Source organism: Strix aluco, chromosome 5 (assembly GCF_031877795.1).
Source record: "Strix aluco isolate bStrAlu1 chromosome 5, bStrAlu1.hap1, whole genome shotgun sequence".
Classification (NCBI taxonomy): Eukaryota; Metazoa; Chordata; class Aves; order Strigiformes; family Strigidae; genus Strix; species Strix aluco.
The window spans coordinates 9,294,222-9,313,222 of record NC_133935.1 but is presented as its reverse complement, the minus strand read 5'-3'; the positions used below and the strand labels follow the sequence as shown (position 1 = coordinate 9,313,222).

Here is a 19,001-nt window from a genome sequence, read left to right as displayed (position 1 = left end):
GAGCTTGTGATGTGAAGCAGAAACAGCTCCCAGCCTTTCCCCCTGCTTCTGCAGTGCTTGCTTCCCAAGCCTTTAGGCATCTGCAAATGCAAGAAATACTTGAAATTACAAAAATTGGAAGAGGCAGTTTGGTAGCTCGTATTTCTTAAAGTACATGAAACTCCAGTAGGTTGCTGGCTGGATAAAGTGGATAAAGCATAATCCCCGTGCAGACCATAAATAGTTTGTGTACTCCTAGCAGTGGGAGGGAAAGAGGGAGAGAAGGTGGAGAAAGCAGGGATTATGGGTCGATTAGGGGGAGAGATTTCCTACAAATATTTTATGATTTGCTCATACCTTCACCATGTGTAAAATCAGGGGTCTATAACTTTCCAATTCCTGAAAACACAGTTACTCAATTCAGAAGTCGCAGCAGGTTCGCAGGAGATGCTTGCACCTATGTGGAGCCCACCGCCCTCGTGGGGTGAGTCCTCAGTTTTATTAAATTGACCATAACCTCGTGCAACAGCTGGCCTTTCCCTTCCCATCTTGCTGTGCCTGCCATTTCCGAGTCACCACGGTACCTATGCTGGACTGTGCTGCGCCACGTCAGGGCCCCACGGGATGATGAAACAGGTGATGAAACACATGATGGAGTTGGGAAACGTCAGTTCTCATCGCCTGGTTCTCTCTACTGTTAACCTCCAAAAAATAACTATTAAAAAAAAAAGATGTTTCTATTATACGTTGCTATATTTACAATTTTTTTTTTTTAATGTAAACTTCTAGCAAGAATGCTCTCTTGTCTCTCCCATGTATCAAGATAGAGTTTGTTGCTGAACCTGGTAGACTGCAGTGATGTAATATCTCTCTGCAAGGAAAAGCGCTGACAGCAATATGAGTTTTTCTGGAGTTCTTATTAGGTTTGAGGCAAGTAGGGTTTGGTTTTTTACTAATTTATTTACAGGCATTTCAGCAATACTTTGGGTCAGTCAAGGAATGAACAGAATGCTGTAATGTTAAAAAAAATGCAGCTCTGATCAGTTTTTGAAGGCAACTGTGAGGAAAACATGCAAAAGAAGTTGCAAGTGATAAGTCAAAGGGAATGGCACAACACTGCTCGGTTCCTTAAATGTTATCTTGTGCTAAAACATCTAGGTTTTGTTTCCTTATTTTTAAGGGATGAATTATTGGGACAAAAAACCCCTTCATATTAAAATCACTTCTTTTGTGTGCTTTTCTAGTGGTTTGCCTACAAATACAAAGTTCTTACTTAATATCAGGGAATTGTATCAGTCTCTTATCTTAATTATACTTTGTAATTGTGTAGACAGCTCACTAATGCCTTCCTCAATTATTGTGGGGGGAGGGGGAAAAAAAATCCTTGCTTGCTTGAGTAAGGAGTGAGTTTAGGAACCTGTGTGCAAAGCCCCTTCTGGAATTGTGTTGGAAGGTGGTGGTGGAAGAGGTGCGCCCTGCCGAGATGCTGCGATGCTGCCAGCTGACCTGCAGCCTGGGGCTCCTCATTTTGCTGCCCTCCCACCCACGAGTCGGTGTGGTACCGAGTGAGCTCTACAGAGCGAGGGAGGCCACAGGAGACACAGGGAGCAGGACCTCAGCCATGGTGGGTTGCATGGTGGGGATGGGAGATTGTTGTGCAGAAGAGATCTACATGGATGGCAAAGTCATTTGTCCATCTGCAAATGCCCCCTCAAAAAAAAAAAAAAAAAAAAAAAGCATTAGATGGGGAAATTGATAAAGTCTTTACCTGGGACTTTCCTTAGTCAAATAGCACTGTCTGGGAATAGGCTTCTTTAATAGCAGAAATGTAAGACCTAAGTATTGCTGAGAGACAGAGGTGTGAATGGATTTTAAGATAACCTTCTATAGTTCTTTTTTCCCCCCTCTCTGTTTTAAAAGAAAGCTGCGTGAGTGGGGAAAGTGTAGAGCACAGCTCAAGTCCATCTCCCACCCTTCCCTTCAGATGTTCGCCAGAGGGAAAGGTCATCCTGTAAAAACAGTACCTCCTAAAATTACATGTAAGATTCTGTGTGGACCAAGTACCATGAAGAATCACATGTAAAACACAAAAAAATACTGCTTTTCTTTTTAAGTCAGGATTGATTCTTAAACTGTGAACAAGGACTAACAAATACAACCCCCCGAGGAAGAAGAAGATGCACTGTGTGGCACGGCAGGGTCCGAGTGAGCCCCAGACCCAGCTTGTCATCTCCTCGCAGCGTTGGGATGCAGCAAGCCCGGTTGCCTAACTGCGGGGCTGAGCCCTTGCAAACAGCCAAATCTCTGAGCACTCCACTGCTTGAGGAGACAAAACTGTCATTCTCGAACTACCAAGTATGAAGAGGATTTCAGCGGTGATAGATAGAGAGAAGCAATTACTTAAAACGGTTGAGTAACTTAAACCATTTTTGTGCTGGACATCCTCCCAAGCAAAGGGCTGGCTAACTCAACAGCCACTGCTGGTCTCAAGCAGGTTTGTCACTTTAGATTTCACCTCTGCACTGTTTTCTCATATACCCATGCATATATCCTTTACGCAGGTTTGTTGTGTCTTGGGTGGGAATGGAAATTACCACTGGCTGAACAGTCTTTCCTTGTCTCTGTCCTCTGGGAAGCCTGCTATTCCTGTTTCTTTTAGTTCTGATCAAAACATAGTATGTAAGTATAATCTTACTGCACATAAAGCATGCAAACACACTTTTTGGAGTGGTATAGCGAATTGTGAGTAGCACCTACATCTGCTGGCTGGGGGCTGACTGCATATGTGTTCTGCTTGGCTCTATGCTTTCAGAGCTGCCTAAGATAAAACAAGACAGAGATTCCAGTCCAGTCTACTAACAAAGTTTGGGAGTATCTTTTTATTTTTTACATTTGTAGGAAAGAGAAGGTTAGATTAGATGTTAGGAAGGCTGGTTTGAGCAGTAAGATTATTCAGACTCAGAAACAGACCATGCAGGGAAGTTGTATAGACTTTATCATGGATGGTTTTAAGAAAAGAAGAGATTAAAACCTGTAAGGATTCAAGTAAAGACAGTGAGTACTGCTGTGTTGGCTGTGCTGACCTCTGATCTAAGCTGCACCTCCAAACTGGTGGTAGTGCCCTTGGCTGGTGTGGGAGTAAGGGCTTAAACCAAAGGACTGCCTTGGGGGCTCTCGTCCTGTCTCTGCAGTGCAGTATCTCATCTCACACAGCCACCAACAACAGACCCATGAGGAACTGGGCGATTACGAAGTGCACCTTCCCCTGGCATAACCTCCCCATTTCTTGCATGCAACTGTTGAGAAACTTTCTGAGATGAAGACTGCATGTGTGTCATTGTGTTTAAGTTACCAGTGGCCTTAGCCTCCAGGAATATGTCAGATCTCTTTCTGAAATCGTTTATGCTTTTGGCTTCCAAACTGTACCATGACCTTGGGCTCCATGGCTGCGTTATATGCGGTGAGATCTGGTTTTGGCTGGCAGTTTCTCTGAGCATCCCCAGTTAGTGGCTTCTGAGAAATCCCAAGTAATTGCTCTCCTCCATGCCAGGCATGAGTCTATGCATCTCTAACAGACCTCTGCTCTCAGCACATGGGGCCATGGGGACTGCAGGAAGAAAGTCAGGAAGGGTTTCGAGCTCAGTGGGAAGTAGGAGCTGCTGTTTTTGCACAGCAGAGGAGTACAGCCGGGTGGCTGCCCGTGGCTAAGCAATAGTCAGCTGAAATTCAGGGGCAGCCCTTTTCCTTAGTGTGGAGCAGCTGAGCCGTTGAACCTTGCCTCTCTGTGGGACAATAGCTCCTGCTGAGCCCTTGCCAGGGGTCCTAATGCAGCTGGATGCTGAAATCAGTAGGATGGGGCTGACTGGAGAAAAAATGGGTGGTGTAGCATCCGGCCACTGTGTGTCCTTCCCTCCCACTCACGCTGGAGGTACCACCAGTGCCTCCCTTCCAGCTAGCGAGCCAGTGGTCTCATTGCATCACTCATCCCCACTCCTTTTGGAGTTTTACGTGTTTGAGGAGCAACACCAGAATCATCTCCCTGAGCCTGGCTGCCTAAACAGTTGGCAGCAGTTGCCCAGTGGCCCTGCAGGGATGATGCTACCTGATGCCAGAGCTTGGTTCCTTCTTTGATGGGCATCATCTTTGCAGCAGATTGTACACATGCTGCAGCCCCAAAGGCTTCTCTGCCAGGGACTTGCATTTCACACCTGCTTTTCAGGTACAGGATTACAGCCTTGCTTAATTAATCCCTGTGATTAGAAACATTAGCACTCCCAACTTCCCCAGCAATACAACAAGGCCCTCATAAGGCTCACTGCTTGTTCCTAGCAGTTGGAGATAGCACTGGGAGATCCTGCGGATGCTGCTTTTGATCTGAGCTGTTATTGCAGTGCAGCACATTGAATTTTGAATACAGAAATTGCATGGAGTGGTCTGATCGTAGGTACATTCCTGTTCTGTCCAGCAGCCTGTTCGCTGTCATGTTTTTCCCTGTACCTCTCAAGAAGATGCCATTTGCGGGCAGCTGAGTGGGTGGGGAAGGCAAGAATTGCAGCACTTACTGCTCTCCCCACACAAATGCCAACTTGCCATTCACTTAAATTTGCCCTGAGCACCTTTTTAAAATGTGGTTCAATTTCCTTCTTTCAGAGCTTTTGCTGGCACTTATCATCCTGGAATGGTACTTAATCAGTCCCTGTCTGAATTCTCTGTAAGGATAATTGATGTCCATGTCTCCAACAAGCTGAAAATTGTTTCCCCCCCCAGCCTTTGACATATAAAGGGACTTTGTTTTCTTCAGTGGATGTTTTTGTCTAATAGGCAAATGACCCTGGCTGTAAGGCTTGTGGAGTGGGGTACAGCTGCAGACACCTGCCTTTTCAGCCCAGGGCAGGAGAGGTGTGGTGCCCTTTCTGGATTAAAGCTGAGGACTGTCTCTGTCTCTGGAGCTCATCCCATGCAGGCACCGGACATGTTGCAGGGGTGTGTTTTTCTCCGAACTGTTTGATCCCATCTTTTCCCAGGGCGGTTTCAAGAACGAAGTCACCCTGTCTCAGGAGGACTTTCAGATGTTCTTCCAAATCACACTGAAGCTTGCTTTGGGACGTGGCAGCCGGGGTATCCGCACCTGGGCAGGTGAGATCCTTCAGGTGCCGAAAGACCACGGGAGATCCAGAAGGGCCACTCTACGCTGATTTGAACTTCCAGCCCTTTCAGTGAGAAGGTAATTAGTCTTCTGAAGAAATGAGTCAGAAGCTCTCCCTGCCACTTTCGAAAGTTTAAACCAGCCTGGTGCTGCTGACATGCCTTTGGTGTGTCCAAGTGTCGCAACATCTTCCAAACTGGTAGCATGATGGGGAATCAAACCGCCATGTGCGAGGTGGCGCACATCTTGTTGCGACTACAAGATCTCTAGTAAAGCTCAGTATTTTGCTTTCCCAATTTAAAAAAAAACCCAAACAAACAACCTCTTTTGGAGTATAAACTGGTTCTGAGTCAGCAATATGAATGTCTGAACCTGCACACAACCTGAGACAACTGTCCGCTTCTCATTTATCCTGTTCACCTCAATGCATAGTTAATGCCATAGTCTAAAAATGGTGCAACACCTAAGACTGGTGTCAACCTCTGAAGTACTGTTTTTTACAAAGGCTGGAGAACAAACCACCCAGCTCACTTGTTCCATCCTCCCTGGATGCCCACATGGATGTCTCTGTGAAGCCCAACAAACCATTTACTAGAAAACCTTCCAAACTTGAACTTTCCCTGAATTTGACTTGCTGACACGTGTGCTCAGTGCAAGCAGTTGTGGCACTTTGTGAAAGCGTAGGGACAGACTCAGGTGAATGGAGTTTGTTAGAAAAATAGGTATCCTGAGGGGTTCGGGCCTGGTGGTGCCTTCATTCTCCTACCAAATGGAAATATGAATTTTGAACAGCCACTGCACTGAAGTGCTCAAGACACCAGAGGGCTCTACTGCGAGATGTACAACTGGATCGCCATGAAGTCCGTGGGATTTTGCTCTCTAGGCATGCTCTCATTTTTGATGATCCCCCAAAGACTAGCTGCTGCCAGCAGCATGGGCCTCAACTTCTTACTTGCAGCATGATGGTGGCTCTAGTTCAGGTTGCTCCTGTCCTCACCTCTGCTATTTTTTATCAGGACACGGCGGTGTTTAGGATGTCTGTGGGAACCTATTGTGCATAGTGTGTCTTGTGGAAGTACCAAGGCTATGCTGAGAAAGCAGTTTCTGACAGCACTTGGCTTCATTTGGAAGGCAACCCCGCTCGGTGTTTTTGGCGGTGTCATAGTTTTCCCCAACCTGTTTGACAAACGAGCCTACCTGTAGTTGCGTTTGTGCCTTTCCTGTAGGAAGTTTATGTTGAAGGCTCGCCAGGCTTTGCTCACTTGGACAGGGAAATCTCTTACATGACTCGCCTTGTCTGCTCAAGAATTTTGGCTGCCTCTGTTGGCATGATAGGGAAATGTGTTTGCTAGGCTTTTATCCTTAAAGGGATAGAATTTAGCTGGTATTTTACACTTAAAAGGATATAACATTTCTTCAAAACCAGAATGCACAAGCATATACATTCTCAGTCTGTTGCCTAGGATATTAGCCAGACAACTCCTAATATCGCTAAAGCCTAGCAGGGTAAGATTAAAATACATTAGTTGGGCATAAATTGTCAGTATGTTGCACAAGAAATCTTAATGTGCATAGGAAATGCACCCTAAGCCCAGTACAAATCTTACTTGTCAAAGCCTTTGTGATACTTAGGGGGTTAATTTCAAGAATGTCTAAGGGCTTTATTGGACTTATTTTAATTATTTAGAAATTGCTCTTCCCAACTCGAGGGATGCCTGGTATTCTTACGTGGCAGTTTCTGCTCGGTTGCAAAACATCTTGACCGCCTCGTGCTGTTGGTGTGCGGGCCTGTGGTGCCTTTCATTTGGTCACAGCAACATCGGGAAACTGCTGGTGCGAAAAACCAGCGAGGGCTGGAGCGGGACTCGGGTGTCTGTGCCCGAGGAACTGTGGTGGCGGATGTGGCACAGACGCGCTTCACACCGCGCTCGTCCCAGCCGGGAGGGACAGAGGGCTCGGTGCGCGGGGACACGGCAGGCCGCGCTCCCGCACCCGGCTGCCAGCGGGGCCAGCGCCGGGTTAACGGCTCTTCATTTTGCACCGCGCAAAATCCCCGCCATGGGGACTGGACGGCGCGGTCCTGCCTGCGCGCAGGCTGCAGCTCCGCGGAGCCGGGCCGCTCCGCACCCCCCCCCCCCGCCCCGGCGCTGCGCCGTGCGGGCTCCGCGCCCCGCGGAGGCGAGGGGCGGTGCCGCCAGTCGCAGGGCGCCGCCCCATTGGCCGCCGGGCGCGGCGCTTGGCATGTCTCCGCCCCGCCCGCGCCGTCCCATTGGCCGCGGGCCGGAGGCGCTTTCAATGGCCCCGCCCCCCCGCGCCGCCTGGCCGGCACTGCGCTGCGGTGCGGTGTCGGGCCGGCGGCGCGGCGCAGTGCAGGAGCCGGAGCCGGGCAGCGGGCAGCACCGCCGCTTGGCTGGCGTCTGGCGGGGCGGCAGCAGGCTGCGACCGGCGGGGCGAAGCGAAGCGACCGGCGTGTCTCGCCGCGCCCCCTCGCTGTTCTCTTCCCCCCCGCTTTCCTGGGAGCCGCTCCCCGCCCGGGTCCCGCGGGTGCAGCATGAAGTGCAGCGATGGCTCGGAGAGGTAAGACGGCGGTGAGGACGCTGGAAGACCTGACGCTGGACTCCGGGTATGGTGGCGCGGCGGACTCGGTGCGCTCCTCCAACTTGTCGCTGTGCTGCTCGGATTCGCACCCCGCGTACCCCTATGGAGGAAGCTGCTGGCCGCACCTAACTGACTCCATGCACAGTCGGCACAACAGCTTCGACACCGTCAACACCGTCCTAGCGGAAGACTCCGAGGTGCTGGACTGCGCGGGGCAGCAGTGCTCCCGGCTCCTGCCCGACCTTGAGGAGGTCCCCTGGAGCCTGGAGGAGGTGGAGGCGCTGCTGCTGCCGCCGCCGCGCCGGGAGCCGCGGGCGCCGGGTGCCGCCGCCACCAGCCCCGGGAGCCGGGATGCGGCGGCGCGGCTCTCGACGCTGGTGAGCCGGGCGCTGGTGCGCATCGCCCGGGAGGCGCAGCGGCTGAGCCTCCGCTTCGCCAAGTGCACCAAGCACGAGGTGCGGAGCGCCATGGAGATCGTCCTGGGCTGGACGCTGGCGGCCCGCTGCACGGCGGCCGCCCTCGGCGCCCTCTCCCTCTACAACATGAGCGGCAGCGGCGGCGACCGCTTCAGCCGCGGCAAGTCGGCGCGGTGCGGGCTGGCCTTCTCCGTGGGCAAGTTCTACCGCTGGATGGTGGACAGCCGCGTGGCCCTGCGCATCCACGAGCACGCCGCCATCTACCTCACCGCCGGCACCGAGAGCCTCTTCCGCGACATCCACGCCCGGGTGCTGGCCGGCCCCGGCCCCGCTCCCGCCGCCCCGCTCCCGCCGCCCGGCCGCCCCCCGGCCGCCGCCGCCGCCCCGGCCGAGAAGGAGAAGGAGGGCGGCGAGGCGCCCCGGTTCACCCTGGAGGCGCTGGAGCAGACGGTCAACAACGACCCCGAGCTCTGGGGCTTGCTGCAGCCCTACCAGCACCTCATCTGCGGCAAGAACGCCAGCGGTGAGTGCGGCCGCGGGGCGGGACCGGGCGCCGCCGACCACCTGCTGCGCCGGCCAGGGCGGGACCGACCCCCCCATCCCCCGGCGGGCGGGCGCGGGGTGGCCGCGGAGGGAGGAGGGGGCAGCGCCGTCGGTTTGCCCCTTCCCGGCCGTGCCCGGCCTGGAGAGCGGGGAGGGAGCTGCCGAGCATCCCCGCCTGGCTCTGCCGGGGCTGCCTGCCTGCGGGTCAGGGGGGTGGTGTGTGTGTGTGTGTAGGGGGGTATTTAGGGGCAGCTGGCAGCGGGGTGGGCGAGGGCTGGGTGATAGACATCGTTCGGAGCTTCAGTTTTCCACAGGAAATGGCAGAAGCGCAGCTGAGCGCTCGCAAGCGAGATCAAACTTTGTTCCATATGCAGTGGTTTGGCCAGAGATTGCGTGGTTGGCGCTGAAATGCAGTCTTTCTGGACAGATTTCATTCATGTTGCTGCTTGTTTACCCAGAGCTTGACACAGATGCAACACTGTAATGCATCAACTTCCTGGGGACTTTTTTTCCCCCTTTCTTTCCTTTTTGAAACGAAGAGTCCGATATTTTTAATGAGTTATCATTCGGTAAAGCAGGATCCCAAAGTTGACGTTTCTTATTTCAGCTCCCTCTGTTTGTCAGGGAAGGGAAAAAGGAACGAGCGGCGTCTCGGGGAGTCGGAGTTAAAATCGGGTGGTTTTCTCCTACCTTCTAAGCGTGCACAGGCACATGCATACACTTTGCACATGCATACACTTTTATTAAGCTTAGATACAAAATACCTGTCAAGCTGAGATGCAAATATTGGCCGGGGGGGGGGAGGGGAACCGGGAGAACAAGGATAACTGGAAGCCTAGATCAGGTCTACAGATAAGCCCTGTTAAGTTGTTGTAGCCACAGAGGATGCATTACAGCTAATTATCTGTGGTGTTAAGACACCTTCTCTCCCATAAGAGACCCAAAGGAGGATGCCAAGCAGGAGCAAAAGAAAGGAGCAAATCCTCCTCCCCGGTGTAAGCAGATGCGGCTCCGTTATATTCCTCTGGTGGTTTTGCTCCAGCCGTGGATGTCCTCCCCAGAGACTCCGCTGAACCTCCCCTGGAAATGCATCTGCTGTCGGGGGCATGTGTGGCCGGACCCTTACCCTTTATTCTCGCGCAGTTGTAGGCGGGCACGTCCCCGTCCCCCCCCCGTCCCCCCCACCCCCCAGGAGTGCCACCGCTGTTTTCTTCCTCGAGTCCTGGTACTGTGCCTGTGGGTTTCAGATGGCACTGTGTTGTGTTTCTGACATTGCAGCACTGGCTGTGCAGGCTCCTACTGAGCCTTTCATTTTGTTTTGCGGCTCTCTCTTAACTCTATCTATATCAGCTCAGTGGATTTAAATAAACTTCATTCTGACCCTCATTTATCTCCCTTCCAGGGACACGATTCGGTGTTTTTGTCTCCATTTTGTTGTAGCTTTACCTGGCACAAATCTCCTTGGTAGCTCAGTCCTGACTCGAGCAAATGGCATTTTTCCAAGATGTTCGAATCAGACCCTAGCAAGTTGTCCATTTTGTTTTGCCTCTCTCCCTCTGTCATTATGCTTTCTGTGCTAATGACTGTAATGTTGTTTTGCTCTTTAGCATCTTATAATACATAGTTTGGCGTCCTGTTATATGTATTTAGAGTTACAGGTGCAAACGAGTCAGGCCTTCTTGTAATAAAAGCCATTTTTTACTGCTGGTTACATTTATTTAGATTTAATCCAGTGACGCGTTGCATGCTCTTAAGTACTTTCATGGCAACCAAAACAGCCATTATAAACCATTAAACACATCAGCCTCTTTCTTCACCAGTGAGATATGTATCTGTTTGTATAGTCCTCACCATTTTGATGTCTGAGTGCTCCATGGTTGCTTGCAAATGTTTCCTTCTCAGGCACTTAGAGGGTGAGGAGATCTGATGTGAGAGATTTGACCTGCTCGAAACTGTTTGGGCAACCTGTGGTAGGAGGATAGGACTGCTGGAAGCTACATCTCTATATAGTGGCATAACCACAAGTTCATCCTCCTCTGTACTCAGTACTTGAAACACCGGGATAAAGTAACAATAAGCAGCAGACTTCTCCTCTCATCTCTCTGTACTACTCCAGGAGAAAAGACAGGTCTTGTATTCTGGAGGCTCGATAAATCAGGGTGCCTTTCTCCAGCTGGGTGGCACGTGAACACACAGGCACTGAAATGGGTGGATTTGGTCCATCAGACGTAGATGAGGAGTGGTGGTGGGGCCCTTTCTGGAGGTACCATGGCCAATATCATTTGAGTGAAGGGGGGAGAAGGAAGGTAATGCAAAAGCAGACCCCCTAGCAGTACTTTATGTGGGGGAGAGGTGGTGTCTCTCTGGCAGGCAAATGTCAAACCTTTAAAAATTTTCCAGGCTACATTCAACACCATAAATTTCATCTAGACAGTGAAACCGGCAACCCGTGAAGATCACGGGATGCAAGCCTGCGAGGAACATGAGTTTGTGCGTGATGTAGTCTGAGATTGCTCTAGTACAGTTCGTGAACACAAGTGTTGGGGGGAGATGGTCTGAGGATCTGCAAGACACAAGCCATCCTTTCAGGGCTTCCCTGTCAGCTGTGCAGAGCGTTTAGTGGTTTCGGTTGAGGTTTTTCAGCCTGGTGTTATACTCGGTCATCTTGGAAGCTGCTGAATAAGATCAGTATTGCCCGATAACCTTCTCCTTCCTGTAAATGACAGTCATGTGCCTTCAGACAAAGAAGATGCCTGAGATGGTTCTTTCGGTGGGTGCTTCAGCCTGCTGGGCTTGTCTCGGGTATGTCTGGCCTGAGCTCGCTCAGCTGCCTCAACAGGAGCCCTGCTCTCCAACGGTGCCTGCTCATTCCTTGTGAGGGGTTGAAGGCACGTGGATGAAGGTGGTGGCATTCGTTTGTGCTTTATCTCCTTGATAAGCCTCTTGATAACCTGTTGTGTGGGACTGGGGGTAGGGATGACAAAGGAGAAGCAGCCAGTGGTGTCGGGAGCTACCTGCTGGAGTATGCCAGCAGCTGCTGGCATCTTGGCTGAGCTTATCCTAGTTACTGTATCGGAAAGAATAACCTTAAAAGCACTCTGAGGTAGTATTTTTTTTTTTTTTTCCCCCTGCACAACCAGAATTTTAATGTCATTGTTGAATGAAAATTAAAAACTTTACGTTTGGGATTTCATTGGCGCTTAAATGTTTCAATTACGGGCTCTGTCTGAACACCACAGTACACATTTTACATCCTATAACAGTCACGCAGAGTGTTATTTCCCTTGAAATAGTGGGAGCAAAATATTGTCAATGAAAGGCAGTAAAAGCTGGCACCTCTGTGGTTTAAGCTATATTATTTTTTGTTTCTTTATTGCTCATCAAACCCCTACTTTTAGGCCAGATCTGAGAGCTGCTTTGAGATGACTGGAAAGTTTCCCTGGGTCTTGGATCCAGTGGAAATCATAGGAGTAAGTCCATGTATTTAATTTTCACAGGGGATGTTTGGGTGGCAGGTCCAAGTAGCTCAAAGTCACCTGCACTGTATCATAAAGGCCCTCTTTTACCAGGTGGAGGGATGGACAGCACTTAGATTAAGTTTAGAAAACGTAATAGTTTAGAAAACAGGATATTCCTGTGTCAGTCTTGGGGGGTCTCCTTACCTTATGTGGCAGGACTCGTGGTGGGAAGGGCAGAGGCCGTGAGGGAGACAGCCAGGGAGCTGGAGATCACGGGGAGGAGGTTTCTGCGGAGCAGCTGGTGTGCACAACTCTGCCCTGTCTGTTTGTGTACAGCTACCAAAAATAGTTATTTGGAACCCAACTGCATCCCTGTGGTTTCTTCCTATTCTTAATATTATTTAGAGAGGAAGACACAACAACTAGGAAGAAACCCAGGATTAGGTCAGGCTTGGCTGACACGTGTCAGCTAACCTCAGTTTAACCTCAACATCTTCTCCTAATCCAGGCGAACTAGAGGGACTCCAAGCAAATGAGCAATACCAATACATTAGCACAGCTTAACTAAATCAGTTAATGCTTTTAAGTTCTGATACATGTGTATACATACGTGTGTGTTTATAGAGACCATACCCCTCCTTTACTGGTGAGCATACTGTTACCTGTTTATTACTTCTCTGATTTCTATTGTAGTCAAACCATTCAAGATGCTATTACGACTTTAGGGGCAACGTAAAAATCAACCTAAAACTTATTTCAGCTAGGATGATGGAGGAATATTTGGGCACAAAATGGAATTTCATGCCTTTTTCCTGGACTTCTTTTAACTGCAGTTTCAAGAACATCCTTCCCCCCCCCCCCAATTGTATTTTTTGCTAGTGAAAAAAATTTGGAATACAGTTTGAAGTTTCATATATGCACCTGTATGTTATACTTAGAGGTTTAGGTCTTTGCTGTTACATTTTTTCCATCTGCTTCTAGATACTTGAGTCCCTTCCCCAGAGATTCACATGAGTAGCAGTGCAACAAATAATGTGTATTTTTGCTTGATTCTCTTACCTGACAACCTCCCAAGCAAACTTCCACAGCCACTCTGAACAAGTTGTGAATGTGTTCCCCCTCCAGATGGGAGGTAGAGTTGCCTGCCCAAAGGGCAGAAGGTTATGCCTGGTTGTGGCTTGTGGCCACCAATGCTGGTGGGAGCTGGGATGGCAATGGGGAAACCGTGCTCCTTCACTGGAATGGGGTGGGTTGCTTTAACTCCTGGTCTTGGCAGGAGTGGGACAGATGGACGCTCAGCCATCGTGTGTGCACTCAACTGCAGACCTCTGTTGCCTTGCGGGAGTTGAGAAGAAGCAATGGTGGGACTGGGAAGTAGAGACCCAGTGGTGGGAGGTTGTGGTTTGACTGACTGGCTGATGAAGATTTATTTCCCTCTGGACATTTTTATTCATATAATTTGTTTCAATTATGAGTATAACTTAATTTCCAGAAATGATTATACCCGAACACACAGAATAATCATAAATCTGATGTATGCCAATATAATTATTCCCTTTGCCATGTTGGAAAGTACCTTCATATCAGTTATAGCTATGGCTGCACCAGGGAGTTCTAGGGCTGCAGCTACATCGCTTAGTTTCTGATGTAAACGAGGCTTTGGAATGATGACTGGGAAATATGAGTGTATATACAAGGAGCATGTTAGGGGCATAGCAGCAGAATTTTAGCAGTATATTGGGTTCCTGGCTTTTTTTGCTGAATGATAACAGGCTTCATAGAGTCTTTCAGCCCTCCCGTAAGCCAGTGACACGAAGGTGCAGGTGAATGTTAGAGACAACTTTGCACCTTTCCCCAATGCTACTGCAAATGGTCTCTCTTCCGTAGCTGCTTAAAGTTACTTTGAGTGAAAAAGACACTGTGGTTAGCATGTTGGTGTTTGTGCAGGGCGTATTGAATCAAGCTGTTGGTTATCAGTTGGAAATCTTTCACGTTGTCCGGAGGAAATATCCAGTGGTGCACCGGCTGGGGTCATCTACAGCCTGAGCCTTTTCTCCCTTGTCCTGGGCAGGGACTGAGTTCTTTCTCAGAGGAAAGCTTTATGGTCCACCCCCCCACCTTACACCCAACGAAGGTGTGAAAGGAGAAAGCCGTGCTCGATTAGATGACAGCAGAGAAGAGAGGTGTTTCCTGGAGCGTGTGGGTGCCGGGAATTAAGTCCTCTGCCCGGAGTAATTTCCTCTGGCCAATGTGTAGTGTGAAAAGAGCGGGGGCTCCTTTCAGACAGCGTGCCAAAACTAGCAGCTTCCACCCAAAATAGCTCTGTTGCTGGCCCAGTGGAGGCTGTACAGAGAAAAGGAAGGAGGGGACTGGTGAGGGAGTTCATCACCAGGATGTGCTCTCTTGCTGACAGGATGACGAGCAGCAACGCTGCCACCGTTTGTGTCCCTGAGCAGGTTGGCTTTTTGTGCACTCACAGGGGTGGAGGTGGATGCTTGGAGCCCAGTGGACTGCCCCTGTTATCTCCTTTAGCACCAAATATTAGCATTAGCTGCTGGGTGAAGAAATGAGCAGCTGTGGGCCTTGTGGCATTGTGGGCTGATTTTTCCAATGCTCTCGTCTCCCAAATCTCCTGTATAATCTTCATGGCATGCATCAGTGCCTGCTCGCTTTCCCAGTCTTCTCCCAGTTACAAGACTTTGCTGCTGCCTCTCTTAGTCTCCCAGGCTGGGCCGTTGTATCCAGCCCTGGCAGCAGTTCCCTCCTGACAGTCCCTCTGTCCCAGCACTCCCACCCATGGCTCTGTCTGGAGAGTGTTTTCCTTCATAGGTGGCTTCAGCAAGGCATAAGGAAAAAGTAGGGACTTTTTTCCTCCTTCGTTCTTGGCCTTGTTTTCTCCCTGACCAAAAGCAACTTGCTGCACCATCTCTGTATAAATCTGTAATTATAATTGTTACACATCTGATAAGTATTTTAAAGATTTTATACAGATGGAGTCAAAATTACCGCAGAACTTGCGTGGCCAGCTTAACCTCTGGTTACTTTGCTAGAGGTGTTCAGTTGGGCAGCCTGAAAACAACACATACATTATAGTGGACTGTGCCAGCCGAAGCCTCAAATGCGGCTCTCGATCTGTCCTTGCTTTCAGAAATGTCCTGCAACAAAGAGTTTCCATCAGTGGGCTCAGCATGGCCACATTTGTATGTCAGCATGTAAGCTTCCCATTTTCCCAGAAGGTAAATCAGCAATCCTGCTGTTGTAGGCTGTGAGGAGATACAATCTGGTGGTCAGTCACTCCTTTTGCTTTCCATAAAGCTACATCTCTCTCCTGTAAAAACAGAAGAGACGAGGCTACTGATCAGGTGGAATGAGTCAGTGAGAAGGCAGCTGTAGGCTCATTTTGATAGCAGGAGTGAGGGGTGTGTTTCTGGGAGCAGTTGAAGAACAAGGAGCCATTGTTGGTGTGGATCAGTTCAGCAGCACGGATGGGGCACAGGCACTTATGCCGACACCTTGCTGAGGCTGCAGAGGCTTGTCTCAGTTATTTTAATTAATTTAACCTGTTATACTGACCTGATGCTTTTGAATCATCACACTCCCTTACCATGGCAGTTTGTGAGTGAGGAAGAAATTGCATAGCATGGCTTATGGGACATGACCATTTTCCTGGGCCCTGTTCAAGGGGTCTCTGTCACCTTGATGATATTTTATCCTCTTCCTTGATTCCTACACTCGGTTCGTAGTAAGCAGTATGCTTTTTTGGTTCCTGGAAACAACTCATGAAGTTTTATAATATGGTACTGTAAGAGGGCAGTTGGCATTCTGTGGTAAACGCATGGACCAGCTTGGGGGCTGAGAAGGTGCTTGGGACACATAGTTTCCCACAGGGAGTCTCTTGGCTTATCACTGATAAGGAAAGGAAATTGGCTTTGATTTGATTTAGAGTTAAATGATACCAGACTGCTAATAAGGAACACAAAGAAAATTAGGCTACTCATACCAAGAGGCCTCAGGACAGGTGATCACACTCCTACTAAGCTGAGCTGGTGGAAGTGTTTAGGGAGGAAGGACTTGTTCACTGCAGTTGGTTCCAGGCCATTTAAAAGCACCGTGGTAAATGGCATCCTATTTGTTCAAAAATTTTGGGCCAGATTCTGGTCCGGGTGGCTGTTACGCAGACCTGGTGTAAATCTACATGCACGGCGGTGCTGCTGGTAAGGATAGTTGATCTGCTTGGTGGGAACTTTGCTGGCGTGGTGCCTGGGGACTGGGATCTTCCTACTGTTGAGCTTAAGGCAGTAATGGATGTTGATACTGGCATCTTTCAAAAGATGGAAGCACAGGAGACAGGTATAAGCTCTTTTTCCCCCATGTTGTAAGGCAGCAGAAAGTGCAGGGAGGGATCAGTGCTGCAGGATGTGTGGGAGGCGGGATGCTCGCCAGGAGATAGGAGTGCACGGAGGCGTTGCAGTGGAGCCGGGAGGGACGGGTAATACCTTTGGGTCAGCACATTCACAGCCTGCTCCCAGAGCCCTTACGTGGATGGATCTTGCTCATGTGAACAGCACATGGACTTCACGTGGCCATAAAGGTCTGGGGACAGGCTCATGAGTGAGCAGGCGAACAGGAACCCCTGAGAAGATTAGAGGAGAGGCCTCTTCAAGGACTGGATTTCTGTCCTTGAGTGCTGTGGAGTAGCACCTGGACCTCTGTGAGAGTCTGAGGCTTTAAAATTAATAAAAACACCCTGCTTTAAAATTGCACTGCTATGAAATATTGCTCCCAGGTGGGGGAAGTGAACAGGGCTGGGGTTGCAGCAGAGGTATGGTGAATGCATTTGCATTTTCAAGGCAGTCAAATAATTGGAGGAAACTTTGCATCCCACAGTGTTTTGCAGTTTCTCTGGCCCTGTGGTAGTCTTGGATAAACACTTCTGGGCTGTAGTGCCTTTGCTAATATTGTGTTTGGCTGTGAATGAGGAGCTGACATCGGGGAAGGTCGGCTTTTCCTTGCAGAGGGCTGAGCAAGCTTTGCAAACGCCTCTCCAGGATGTTAGCCGGCAGGGATTTGGAAAAATACAGGCTGTGGGGCTGTGGGCCGTATCCAGGCTGCAGGTCCTTTGCCCCAGGTGAAGCATCTTTGCTTTTCTGTCACAAGGCAAGCTGCCACCAGCGAGGCAGGCCAGATGCCTGGGGACTGATGCTGGACTCCCAGCCCTTTGGTGGGAAGTGTTGCCAAAAGAAAGGACAGAGATTTCAGAGGTCAGAGTCGTTTTGGGTACCTACTGAGTTTCTTTTTGTAGAGAATGCTAACAAGATTTTATTGTAATACAGGGTCGTTTATTTGCACGCTAGCCTGTCACAGAAGTTAGTTTCACTGCAAGTCTGGGTAGGTAGATTATTTTGCTCTGGGTTGCAGTATAGTGAACAAGACTGCTAGGCGCTAGATGCAGGTACCTCTGATGCTGTTAACTTCCCTTGACATTTATAAAATCAGAATCACAAACCTCAATACTTCAGGAAAATGGTCCTTGTGCTACTGGTGTTATTTCACTTCTTTAGCGTACATTTTGTATGGAGTAGTGTATGATACAAGGTGGTCCAAAGGTATTGCTAAACCAAATTCTGTAGTCCTGGCCTGGGCAATGCTCCCACTGATTTCTGTGGTGAGGGCAACCTGTCAAACACCAGGACGAGCTCTTGCATTTGTTAACAAGTTAAAGAAATTCCCGAGTCAAAGCTGTAAGCCCAGGCTTAGTTTTGCTAAAAGTAAGCTTTTTCAAAACTGAAGGTCAGTATCAGTACCTCACTGCAGATATTTATTCCTAATTTGAAAGGAAAATATTTTTTTTCATTGTTTTACTGATTCATGGTGTTCAGCTTAAAGACTGCTCAATGCAGCCTGTAAGCCCTCGCGCTAACTGGCTAGCCTATTTCCGCCGGCCCACATAAGAAAAATCCTAAAAATAGTCTGGCAGCGTATATTTTCAAAAGTAAATTAGATTTTAAAAATAAGAACTTCAGTTTAATTATCTGGCATGCTGTCAGTAAGGAGGAGGGGTTTCTAAATACACAATTCCTTTAACATGGAAAGAAAAGCCAACCCCAAACAAGCTGTTTGTCGGTAGTTAGGACCTGCTGTTGCTTTGCTGTTGTGCTTTCCCTATTAACTAGTTCTTCATTATACCACCGAGCTCACAAAAAATTGCCTTGTGCATCAAATGGTTTTGGATAGTGAAAACAGTTTTGCAAGCTGAGTGAATACAGGGGCAGACACCAGTGCAGACTATTTTTAATGAAAAATTCCTGCCTGTGTGAATGCATATGATACCTTGCCCTCCATCTTAAAGAGCATGCTTGGTGAACCACAGGTAAGTCAAGCAGGAGTAATTTCAACTATTTTACAGGTTTAAAGGTAGGAGTGACATAAACACCTATCTAATGCAAAGGATGCTGAACTTCCATAGCAGCGTTCTTGCGATTGAAAGTTGGGAGCCAAGGTAGGTAAGTCGGTGACGCTGTCTGACATATATCAGCAGTTAAACTGTGGTGGCTGAATGCTTCTAAAGCAAGATTAAACATGAGAAAAATACCCTAGCCAAAGCTTATTCCCCCTTAAGCATACAGATAGTCTAATTGATTTTCAGGAAGGATATGGGCTGTCGCTTCCCTTCAGCACATAGAAACTGCGTATGCGTGGGATAATTGGCAGGTTTTATACGGAGACCTGTGGTGATGAGAGCCATCAAACCACCAGAGCAGATGGGGATGCTGATGTCTGCCGGCTCTGCCTTCTCTCTGCTGACCAGGGATGTCATGGGGAGAGAAGGGCTTGAGACAACTTGAGGTTGTGGAGAGACTC

The 19,001-nt window shown here is 49.2% G+C and overlaps 1 protein-coding gene across 3 annotated transcripts in view; it reads left to right on the top strand.

The window, feature by feature from the left end:
- The first annotated feature begins 7,530 nt into the window (after window positions 1-7,530).
- ABTB3 (ankyrin repeat and BTB domain containing 3) overlaps window positions 7,531-19,001 on the top strand; it is a 181,783-nt gene continuing 170,312 nt past the window's right edge. For all 3 annotated transcript variants that reach the window (XM_074825816.1, XM_074825817.1, XM_074825815.1), the window contains exon 1: window positions 7,531-8,662. In XM_074825816.1, the coding sequence (XP_074681917.1) occupies window positions 7,690-8,662 (973 nt within the window). In that variant the 5' untranslated portion in view covers window positions 7,531-7,689. The remainder of the gene's footprint in view (window positions 8,663-19,001) is intronic.